General features: G+C 40.5%; 2 protein-coding genes across 2 annotated transcripts; one reads left to right on the top strand and one right to left on the bottom strand.

Moving 5' to 3' along the window:
* Positions 1 to 60: 60 nt before the first annotated feature.
* Positions 61 to 4,680, bottom strand: txndc12 (thioredoxin domain containing 12 (endoplasmic reticulum)). The gene is made up of 7 exons (XM_041055236.1): positions 4,495 to 4,680; positions 3,516 to 3,576; positions 3,164 to 3,216; positions 2,005 to 2,078; positions 1,768 to 1,837; positions 1,361 to 1,444; positions 61 to 1,082 (listed from the first exon to the last, which is right to left on the bottom strand). Exons 1-7 carry the CDS (start codon positions 4,592 to 4,594, stop codon positions 1,003 to 1,005), a joined length of 522 nt encoding a protein of 173 aa, XP_040911170.1. The 5' UTR covers positions 4,595 to 4,680; the 3' UTR covers positions 61 to 1,002.
* Positions 4,681 to 5,132: 452 nt separating this feature from the next.
* On the top strand, positions 5,133 to 9,411 carry LOC121193733 (transcription factor BTF3 homolog 4-like). The gene is made up of 6 exons (XM_041056185.1): positions 5,133 to 5,227; positions 5,752 to 5,811; positions 7,235 to 7,348; positions 7,721 to 7,922; positions 8,489 to 8,548; positions 8,930 to 9,411. The coding sequence occupies exons 2-6, from the start codon at positions 5,758 to 5,760 to the stop codon at positions 8,974 to 8,976; spliced, it is 477 nt and encodes a 158-aa protein (XP_040912119.1). The 5' UTR covers positions 5,133 to 5,227; positions 5,752 to 5,757; the 3' UTR covers positions 8,977 to 9,411.
* Positions 9,412 to 11,484: the final 2,073 nt, after the last annotated feature.

Here is an 11,484-nt window from a genome sequence, read left to right as displayed (position 1 = left end):
TAGATGAAATCTGGCTCACAATGACGTAACGATCAACACAAATTACTCAATACAACAAACTTTATTTGCACACTTGGCCGTGTACATGTATAAAATACATCGAGACACTTAACCAACGTTTCCATCCCTCATTCAAAGAGTTTAACAAGGCTCGTTTAAAAAACAAATAACCCATTGGTGTCACTTCACAAACAGTAATGCAGATATAGCTGAATAAGAATAGATTAATTGGCAGGATTAAATGCAAAAAAAGTATTATTTTAAAGACTGTGGATAATAGAAATTAGAAGTACTGAGTCTATCTAATAGTGCAGGGTGAATATTGTCACAGATATATTTAACATACTGAAGAGGATCTTTGGAAGCACGTAACTGTAGGTGTCAAAATGTTTATCCTGACTAATATGAAGTAGTGTATCATTGCTGTTGGGTGAAAACATTAAAACGCTACTGGTTCAGCTGAAGGGATTTTGTATTCTACCGTGTGTTTGTGAAGCTTATCAGAACCAAAAAGACTAAAAGTTTCTTGGCTGTCGAGCGACAAGCAAGGCATTTTTACTTAGGTGGTAAAAACTTGGCATATTTAAGATGTAAAGTTTCCATCCAACAACAGAGGAGAGTTAATAAAACACTGCAGTTAACTTGGCTAACTTGAGTTGTTTATATCCTCTACGGACATTAAGTACTGTATATGGCATTTAATTAACAACAGTAGATTACAAATATACATGATTTAAAACAAAGACGATGACAGGGAGAGGTGAGTGGTAATGCTTGGGAAAAAACCGTACGAGACAAAAACAAAACAAAACAAAAATACTCGAGCACCGATGCCTTTTAATGACTGGCTTGGTTTGATCAGTGAGATGGACCCCACTGTCTGAAGTACGAGTATAAATAGTGAGAGGGGTTGTTTGGGGGGAGTATTACAGGGGCGCTCTGCAGCTCAGGCTCAGGTAGAGGAAGTGTAGCCCTTACAGCCTGATGCCCATCTCTGCCTCTTCACAGCTCGTCTCCAGTGTGACCTCGCTTGAAGGCGTCACCCGTCAGCTTCTCCTGCGCCTCCTTCATTCCGGACACAACTGAGGGGGGGCGGTGGAGGACACACAGAGACACACCGTGATTGTCAAGTACTTTTAAAGGGGGGTTACATACAGTCCAGGCTGCTTTGTGCTTCAGCACATTAAATATGAAATAAAATAACTGATGCTACATTCAGGCTGGTCTCAGTTTTAGGTTAAGAGTAGGTTTACATCATAGCCTGGGTTAACCTCAAACCTCCCTTCTATGTGAGTTTTCTTTAATCCCATATATTCGGTAATATTTGCCACCAGTAAATGATGAGTATTTGCACTGTTACCTTGGTCTGCGTTGCTGTAGAAGTACTTGTAGTTTGGATTCCCGTTCTTGTTGGTGATTTCAGGATGGACTTTGCCGCTGGGATCTGTGAGTGGAAGAAAAACAGTCAAATAAAAGGTTTGTTTAAGTTAAGTTAATATGGGGCTGAAACTGACCATTGTTTTCACTATGGGTTAATTAACTGTTTGGTCCATAAAACATAAAGTTTATTCAAAGGTGCTGTTTTGTGAGACCAACATTGCTGTTTGTATTATTATACAAGTATCTCTTTTGATTCATTTATCATTTTGTCTGTAAAATAGTAAACTAAATGTTAGATGTTATTCAGGAAGACTAACTGTGCAATCAGTCTCTCCAAAGGAATCCTAAAAAGTGTTTACATGAAGGGTGACCCAACCCCCTCCGTACCAAGGAAAAGAATCCGAGGAATGTATCCACCATCGGGGCTGAAGGCTTCGTCCTTCGGCTCCTCCTCATCCTGTTCACGAGAGATAACTGATCATGAACACATCTCAGACACCTGGTGTAAGTATATGTGTGTGTGTGTGTGTGTGTGAGAACAACAGCCTCAAGTTAAAAAAATGTGACCCTGATCGACTGAAATGAAGAGTTTTCAGGAAAACAGCACGCTCAGCATTTCCTCACCTCCAGGTTGACCATAACAAAGTTGTGTGCCAGTTCAGAGATTTCCTTGGACTCAGCAAATTTGGGCTTCAGAGCTGAAGTAAAAAGAACAACACAATTAATGACTATCTTCTTCTCTTTTCCATCCACAGCACGGTTCTTGTCCTGCATCTTTAAAATGAAAAACGTGTCCTGAGAAGACATTTAGAGCAGAAAGTAAAAGCTCATCTTTAGATTGAGTCTTACTTTGATCTAAATGCACAGATAAGAATTATAACAGTTTAATTGGAGTGCTGGACCTTTTTTCCTCCCTGGTATTGAAAGTGCAAGCCACCTCCACGGGGGTCCCTTTAGTTTTCCCAGCAGTCCCTCCAGCCCCAGACCTGGAGTAACCTTCCAGCTTTTAATTATCATTTCCTGTTTGAATAGTTTGTCTTGTCTGGCCACATTACAGGTGGTGGTTTGACTGAGGGTGTAGGATGGGCTTATTGAACTCTTTTATCTACATATGATTTGATTTTCCTTGTCTTAAAACAGCAACAGCTTCTATGGATCAGGTGATGTAAACACTAGTATGTGGTACTATTGTGCTAATGTCAGTAAAAAATTACTGATCAAAATCATTAGTTTTATTCTTCATCAATTAATCTGCTGATTTTTGTACCTGAATGAATCATCACAGCTAAATAAACTGTTTAGTCTTGAGCTGCAATGTTTATTCCAATAATTGATTAATTGGCAACTGTGTTGAAAATCGAATAATCATTTCAGTCATTTTTACTACAGTAAATTAAACCTTAAACATGACTATCAATTGATTATCCAAATTCTTGAAGAACAACTTCCTGTTGTTCGTTTCAGCTGTACCGGCAGTCACCTCTTTGAGGCACAGCTCTGACCTTTGACCTGCTGTATTTACATTCTATGAGAGTTTCATATATGTGACAGTGATTTGTCATGTCTGAATGAGCACCCAGCACACCTTCACACCGAAGTCTTTCTCAGTCAGACTGATTCCTTTTCAGAAAAAACTGAACATTGTTTCATTCATCAACACAGTTGTTTCAGAACAGCTTTAATCAGACATGACAGTTTCTTTTTGAACTCACATACAGCAGGACGCCTTCCGTTTTGTTTTTTTTCCCAATAGTTAAAGGGAGAGAACATTGTTTAATTTTACCTTTGCAGGCTCCACACCAGCTCTTGTGGATGATGACCATGATCGGCAGCCCGCTGACAATGCAAACACAAGAAATATTAAAAGCCAAAAACACTGAATTCAGTTTGTCAAGCCTGAAACTGCAGTTAATAAAAATACACACTCAGCTATGTATTATATTAAAAAAATATAGTTGTCTCCTTGAACAACTTCTGATAATCAAAGTCAAAGCTTATGATACCAACTTATCAGTCTGTTCTAGTCATTAGTTTCTTTAAAAGCTGTTTCAGGGCAGGAGTTACACAAAAAACGCTGCTCATCAGAGTTACAGCAGGAAGTGTTTGTAATATTTCAGCTCTCAGCGTGAACTCACCTGGCTTCAGCTTCTTTCTTGCCATCATCCAGCGTCCTCCAGTGGATGTTATCTCCAAACCCTGCGGGGGAATGAATTAATGAGCACACTAGCATTGTGTAACAGGTATTATATTTCTACGACAGGGTGGGTCTGCCCTAAATACAGCATCAACAGAAAGAACTCTGAGGAAACTATGGCAAATACAACTGAATGAGAAGTAATTCAATATCAAGCTGCAGGGGAACATCGACCTGGTTCTTTCACCTGTAACTATTTAACAAGCTCGTAGGTTTATGTGGCAACAGCAGTTTTTAAACTTCAGATCAATGGTGTACATCTCAAAGAGTAAATGTATGAAGGCAATACATCAAACAATAAATGAAAACATCAAAAATATATAAAAAAATGTCATTAGATGGAAAAAGGAGAACCTTACGATGTCGTACAGAAAGTATAACTCAATAAAGTCGATTCAGAAAATATGTATGCATTCATAGTTTTAACATGACATTTACCTTTAACTTTGTCTTTTTTGATAAAATCAGAGTTCAGGAATTACTTTTGTCATTGTGAATTATAACAATCAGTGCCTGCACTTTCATTTATGTATATTTTTATGTTAATATGTATGTACATAATTATTAGACTATGAATTTCTGGTACAAAAAAAATCACAAGTCAAGTCAAAGTCATATCTTTTCTTTACGGAATCTTAATGAAGAAATTATCAACATTAAACTCAAAGGATATGATATGTGTGCAGGCTGGTGTCGGCAGTGAATCACTAGAAATGAACCATTCATGTGTGGCTGACAAAACACACCTCGCCACCCTCAGCAAACTACCTGTCCAGGACGCAGACTTTGTGATCCAGGATGCTGACACAAAGGCAGCGAGCCGTCCTCCGGCTGTGGTAACACTATGAATGACCCAGCTCTGAAGCTACATGCTGATCCCCTGCTCCACTTTCATGAATCAACTCTGAACGTGAACTCACCTCTGCCGCTGGCTGCTTCGACAACATGTTGAAAGTACGTCAAAGACAAAAACACCTGCAGGGATGAAAATAAAGCGATATTTACTAGAGACGTTTGCATTTTGTTTTGGCCTTTTCTTCCTCACAGCGGCGGGTGGAAGGTAATGGCAGTTACTGTTCTTTAACCAGCGAGCGGCGAGCGACCCGGACGTTCAACCGCTACGTTTCACAATAAAAGCCTGTTCAGTAAAGTTGTGAGGCGCTGTGGGTGCGGGCTCCTCCTCCAGCACTGATTTTTTTTCTATTTTTTGAGGGAGGGGCGGGGGTGAGCTGCTGAAATGACATCACATCCACACAACCGCGTGCTCCAGTCTGCAGCTTCCACTATAGTCAAGTTAGACAACGAAATATTAGATGACGACCGGAAGCTTGCGCGAAAACAAAAGTTTAAAAGCCACAAAATATTTGAGCATCAGAATCAACTTCGTGGATCCCCAACATGGGGAGGGCCCAGAAAAGCCTGCAGTTAAAGGTTTAACCTACAAAATGTAAAAATATATTTTATAAACATCAAAATTTGTATTTCACGTGTGAAACCCCACTTAAATACATGTATGCGCTCTGAAAATGGCGGTTTTATTGCGAAAATCAGACACGGAAATGTGTTGTATTGCTGCAGGTTTAAGCTGCGCAGCTTCATCCTCATTAGCAGCGAGAACAGTTCAGCGGACTGACAGCTAAATCCTTATCAAAGGTAAAAAGAAAAAACAACAGCATTAACCTCGTTTTGTGGTAATCGTCTGAGGTGATTGGATTCACCATTTGATTTTTGAAGCTGACGTTAGGTTTGCCGAGTCTTGCTTTTCTTGTTTTTTAGCCACCATGCTAATATTAGCCAAGTTAGCCTTTTAGCTAGTTAGCAAGCTAGCCTGCTACATTCGCGTTAGACACAAATGTCATTTGTAAGTCTGGCTTTAGGTAGTTTTCGTTTTTCACTCTCAGTTTATAATGATCAATGTTGTCCGTGTACGTTCTGTATGACTGTCGGCTGATCTGTGAGCCGTCTACCAGCAGTGCTAATGCGTGGAAATGAGGATTATTGTAGCTCCGCTTAATTTATGGTGTGTTCATTGCATCTCAACATGTTATCACATGTGCTCCCTTAAACTGAACTGTGGAAACCTGTGTTTTCTGTTTGTCGTTTGCTCCCGTGTGAAAAGTATGAGGAAAACATAATGCTAATGTTGTCATTTTTATTTTTTATTATTTTTTTAACAGAACACTATGAATCAAGAGAAGCTCGCCAAACTTCAGGCACAGGTCCGGATAGGTGGAAAGGTAAAGTCTGCTACCATTTTTTTTTTCTTGGCTAATTTAAGTTTTTATTGCAGCAAAGCCCCAGCGGCCCGAAGGCCCCAGGGTTGCTGTGTGTGTCACTTGGGCTTGGCTGATTTGTGGAAGGATCCTATATTAAAATCTAGTTTTCAATGGCTTTTATGATTTCATATAATTTTATTTTGTCACTCAATTCACTGATGAAGATTGTGTGATACAGATTAAAATATAAAACAAAACCAAAAAGTGGCCTTAGAACTGTATTTGAAAGGTCAAGAACCTCTCTGTCCTTTCATTTGATTTAAGATTGGGCCTTAATAGGCGACACAACAGAACATTTTAAACCCATAGGTCATTGAAAAGGTTATTAGGGCAGCAACGCTGAAATCCCAGTCTGGGCTCTCAGTTCTGTCCTGTCATTTGCTCGGTTGTGGCTCATTTTAAGGAGTGTGATGGCATCCAGCATCTGCCAGGTCTTTCCTCCTGACCTCAGCATTCCCTTTATTGGAGGGGTGGGGGTGACCATGGCCCCTTCATCTGTGGCTTCTGTAGCTTTGTTCCCACTCATTGTGAGGTCTTCAGTCACACACTAGGTGGCGTTATTTGTTGTTTTTGTAGTGACAAAGGCCTTGTGCCTTTTGCCAGACTGAACCATGCTGTCATTCTCAAATGTGTTTACCAGAATTTTATTAGAAGTATGAACAAGATCCCACACACTGTCGGTTACTTCTACTCACAAACACAAACCTTCTCAGTCAGGAGTTTTTGTTCCAGGGTGTTCATCAGTGACAAATTATGTTGCGTAAAATCTTTGAGTCACTGTAGGAGGGGTAAAATTCCTGGTTTAAACATCTGATGTGAAAGAAGAAAAAGGAAGTGATTGATGGGTTTAAAATACTGAAAGCTGTTTATTTAGTAGTGAATAGGTGAATAAAGTGTCTAAACAAATAAAAGCAAGAGCTATTTTACTTTCTTTGCTTTCTTTTCGTTACTTTAACTTGTAGAGAGTCTTGTTTCTGATCATGTAATCGAGACAACAAAGTTGTTTTTTTTTTTTTGTTGTTTTTTTACTTTATATACTTTACCAAGGCAGTGCGGCTGGGACAGAATCAGTTCCCTTTTATTGAAGGCATTAATTAGCTCACGAGTTCATCAGGAGCACCTTCTTTTTGTTTCACAACATTTAGATTTTGACTTTCTTTTGTGTTTCTCACCGCAGTTATCTGGGTACTTAATCAATCATGGAGGCTGAAATATGGTCAGAGCTGCTCATTTACAGTATAGGTCGTAGTGATTTGTTGTGTAAACCACAACAGTCCAAAGTGTGAAAAAAATGTGTAACACAGTGGTATTAAACTGTGTTTGACATTTTGGGTCATTCACTCATCTAATCTTTTTCTGGTATCCACACCTGTTCTTTCCTCAGGGAACAGCCCGCAGGAAGAAAAAGGTTGTTCACAAAACAGCAACAGCTGACGACAAAAAACTCCAGGGCTCGCTGAAGAAACTGGCCGTGAACAACATCGCAGGGATAGAGGAGGTGAGACACCTCCAACAAGATTAACAGGAAAACTAATGTCTGTGCTGTACTTTTTTTTGTTGTTGTTTTTTTCTTTTTCCTCTGAGAGTCCTTTATACACAGAATTTTCCAGTGAATTGTTAAGATACAAGTGCAATTAAGACTAAGGTCTAATTTAAGAAACATTTTACCTGTTAAAGGTTTTTTCCAGGGAGTCTTTTGTTTGAGCTGAAGGTTTGTAAAGTCCTTTGAGTAATTTGGGTCTACATAGGTTAAAAAACAGTTGCATGGTTAAAGTAAAGTATTGCTGAAATAATCTCTTGATGGTACAGAATTCTTTGTCAGGTTTTCCTGGGTCCACATCCGACTGTTCTTTTTTAAATTTACTTTCAGGTGAATATGATAAAAGACGATGGGACCGTGATCCATTTCAACAACCCCAAAGTGCAGGCATCTCTGTCTGCCAACACCTTCGCCATCACGGGCCACGCTGAGACCAAGCAGCTGACAGAGATGCTGCCAGGCATCCTGAGCCAGCTGGGAGCCGACAGCCTCAGCAGCCTGCGCAAGCTGGCCGAGCAGTTCCCACGGCAGTGTGAGTACACACTCACTGTCACAGTGTCAGGGTATCAGCCTGAGTATCAGATGATATTTACAGTTACATGTTCACAACATCAGATGTTCTTTTTGAACAGAGAGAGGATCAGAATAACTCAATCTTATTCTTTCAGCGGTTTTGTAGTGTGTCTTTCAGAGTCAGCCACCCCTTCAGCTGGTGTGTTAGCCCATTTTCACCTGCAGGAGTTTCTGAAAGCTGCTATAACGTGATCAGAGATCTTCTAGTCCAAGTCCAGCACACTGCATGCGTTGTTTGCACGTGGATGAAAATAAACTCAGAGAAGCAAACATAGGAGCTTTTACACATGGAAACACACATAATCTTGTGATGTAAAATTGTGCAAGAGTCCAAAACAAGTGGACGGTTTTGGGTCAGGAAAATTAATCCACATCACAAAACACCATTTTTAAAAGGAGGAATTTTTCTGTGGAAACAGAAGAACACGCCAACACAAGTCTGCAGTAACTGTCAAAGAATTTATTTTGGCCAATTTGCAGCTAAACCTTGGATTCACTTGTTGTGTTTCTTTATACATTTTGCAGCAATGGACATGAAAGCAGTCAAGGAGGAAAATGCAGAAGAGGAGGATGACGATGTACCAGGTAAAGATGGAGATAATTATTGCTTTGCTTTAATTTAATGAAAGAAATTTAAGTGTTGTTCATTGTGCTTTTCTGTCTCATGGTGAAACAGTGGTTCTTTGTAGATTATATTAGATTTGTTTTCTAAATGATTCAGTGCTTCTGTTTGGGGTCGTGTTGCCATTTTATGAGCCAAGAAAATAAGGATCATGGAGTTTGTCTGCATCAGTGTTTTCAAATGGTTTTATTTCAACTCTGCAGCTGGAAAATGTTTTTGTTTAACAATGTAGAATGTAAATCAGTCTCTATCTGTCAAAAATTGTTAGTGTTGCTTTTATCAAATACTGTGCGTCTGCTTTCAGAAGAAAATCCTGATTCACTTTGTCGTTCTCTGTCTTACAGATCTTGTGGAGAACTTTGATGAAGCCTCAAAGAACGAAGCAAACTGATGAATCCGTCTTTTCCCTACGTCAACCGTTTTATTTTTTTTTTTACCTCCTGCGGACTCACAAAGGGCATTTCCTCTTGTGGGGAAACGGTTGTTAAAGGTGCAATGCATCATCTCTGGAGACATGAGCCACCATGGCTCATCCTGCCACAACAGCACGACAGCAACAACACCACCGCCACCACCACCACCACCATTACGCAGATACAGTAAGTTTTGATTTCAGTAGTCGGTGTTACTGTGGACACACCAAGAGACGAGGATCTGTACGACTCTCATCACCCAAAGGACTCAACTTTAGAAATAAGCTTTCTACATGGATAAACATGGCTAGTATTTAAGAGATTGTTTATTAAATTACAATTAAAGTGAATGAATAATTCATTTTACATATAGTGGCGATAATGAATTTAATAAAACATTTTTGGGCTATTGATTTTTGTCTTTATTATTTGACTTGATCTGTTTTGGTTACTGGAACAAAACCGAAGGGGAATCCAAATGAACAAAAAAAAGGTTGAGGCCTTTATATGTGAAGTATTTGTTACTGATGGTCATTTTATAAATAGAATAAACAGTTAAGCCTATAAAAAGCCACGAAGTGCGCCTCTTCCTTTACACTTCCTTGAATTCATAGATATCTGAGCTGTTGTGTAACAGTCCTCAGGAGGCGGAAATAAGAAGATGGATTATCAGTTCCCCTATTGAGTGATTGATACAGATGACAGCAAGGCCAGTGAGCCGTTCCTGACACGATTGACCTCAGGTACGACTTGATCAACTTTAGCTTTGAAAAGCTCCTTTCTGCTTGAGCCACAGTGACTGGCAGAGTAAGTGCAATCCTGAGAGCAGGATTATCAGAAAAACAAAACCGTGCAGGAATTATAGGCCTGTATTTATAATATGAATGAAATGTGCGTTATTTGGAAGAAAGTCGAGGTGACTTTAGTCCACTAATTCACACAGCTTCTGAGCACGGCACCTTCTCAGCGAGCAAGAGCACCTGCAGCGTGTGATGCCGCCCCGGGCGGCTGTCCGGTTCGCCCGTGACAAAAACCGCCACTGCGTGCAGCTGATCAGTGGGCCGCTGCTGTCATTCCCTGCAACAACAGGACAGGTCTGACAAGGTTACCGGGGATGAATGAGCCATTTTGGCTCTAGGGTGTCGTATCGTGAGCGGGACGGAGCTGCGGGACGGAGCTGCGGACCCGCCCCGGGGCTCACCACACCACCTTCAGCAGCCCAGGTTTGAGCCAAAATGTCCCTGCTGCTGCTGCTGCGGCTGGACCTCAGTGCAGGAACTGGACGGAGCTGAACCGCTTCAGCTGCGTCAAGTTAGACAGTAACAGCTCGATCAAAACAGGAAACTGTGTTTTCATCTTGAAAATAAGACCCCCCCCCCCCCCCCTCCCTCCAAATTTAGAAGTGAGTGTGACTTCACCACCTCTGCTACACATTTCAGATAATTAAACTTACCAGTGGTGTAAACGCAAGGTTTGGTGACTTGAATAAAACCATCTTCTGATGGCTGCTTCCAGCAGGATAACACATCATGCCACAAAGTTCAAACCATCTCAAACTCAAATGGCCTCCACAGATCTCAAACCAACAGAGCTTTGGGATGTGGTGGAACTGGAGATTCGCATCATGGATGTGCAGCTGATGAATCTGCAGTAACTGTGTGATGCCATCATGTCAATATGGACCAAAATCTCTGAGGAATGTTTGTATTTTGTATCTATGCCATGAATAATTAAGGCAGTTATGAAGGCAAAAGTGGGTTCAGTCCAGTACTGGCAAGGTGTACCTAATAAAGTGGCTGGTGACGGCAATACAAAATGTCCAACAGGTTGAATTAAACTTTTCCAGGGTAATTTGTGTATCATTTTAAAACTCTTGCATCAATTCAGCAACAGTTGTTTGTTCTTACTATTTGTATAATCTTAAGAGCACTGCTCTGTTTTGATGAGAATGAGTTACTGTCTGACAGTAGTATTTGATATTGATTGATTTGACTGATTTTTGCAGTTGCCCACGTTCCTCACATTAATGATAGGTGATTTAGTCGCTAAATCCATGGGGTTTAAAGTTGGGAGGGGACCTTGTCCGGTTTTCAACCCCGAGTACGCTTCTGATTACAGGTAGCCACCTGGCACACCTGTTGTCAATAAGTTGATTGACCCTCGTTGTTGGTGAAAACTTTGAAGGATCCTGCCATGAAGGATACCGGGACTGTTGTGCACTGGAGAAGGCATGGCTGTAATATCTGAGCGTTTTCCCCCCTCTGTGCTCATATTTGATCATTTGAACTAAGAAGTAGAGTTATCTAATTGATATGGGTGTACAAACTCTTGTTGTTGTTTTTTAAACATAGCTTCCAAATGCGTGGGACGTTTACCAGTAAGCGTTTTTATTTTGAAATCGGTACCCGGAAGTCACAGATGTACGCTGTTTTCTTGACTTTGCTCCTTATTTTTTCCCCAGTATTAAACCTTAGGGGAGGGATGCT

This window comes from Toxotes jaculatrix, chromosome 14 (genome assembly GCF_017976425.1).
Source record: "Toxotes jaculatrix isolate fToxJac2 chromosome 14, fToxJac2.pri, whole genome shotgun sequence".
NCBI classification, from domain to species: Eukaryota; Metazoa; Chordata; class Actinopteri; family Toxotidae; genus Toxotes; species Toxotes jaculatrix.
Note: the sequence above shows the minus strand (reverse complement) of the source record. Positions and strands in the feature narration are given on the sequence as shown.

Excerpts from the sequence above, each read along its gene's own strand:
- LOC121193733 (XM_041056185.1), top strand. The coding sequence starts at position 5,758 with ATGAATCAAGAGAAGCTCGCCAAACTTCAGGCACAGGTCCGGATAGGT. Across the intron at positions 7,923-8,488 it reads CGAGCAGTTCCCACGGCAGT|CAATGGACATGAAAGCAGTC; the intron begins GTGAGTACACAC and ends TACATTTTGCAG. Across the intron at positions 8,549-8,929 it reads GGAGGATGACGATGTACCAG|ATCTTGTGGAGAACTTTGAT; the intron begins GTAAAGATGGAG and ends TCTGTCTTACAG.
- txndc12 (XM_041055236.1), bottom strand. The coding sequence starts at position 4,594 with ATGCAAACGTCTCTAGTAAATATCGCTTTATTTTCATCCCTGCAGGTG. Across the intron at positions 3,577-4,494 it reads CGAAGCAGCCAGCGGCAGAG|GGTTTGGAGATAACATCCAC; the intron begins GTGAGTTCACGT and ends ATTCCCCCGCAG. Across the intron at positions 1,445-1,767 it reads TCCTCGGATTCTTTTCCTTG|ATCCCAGCGGCAAAGTCCAT; the intron begins GTACGGAGGGGG and ends TTCCACTCACAG.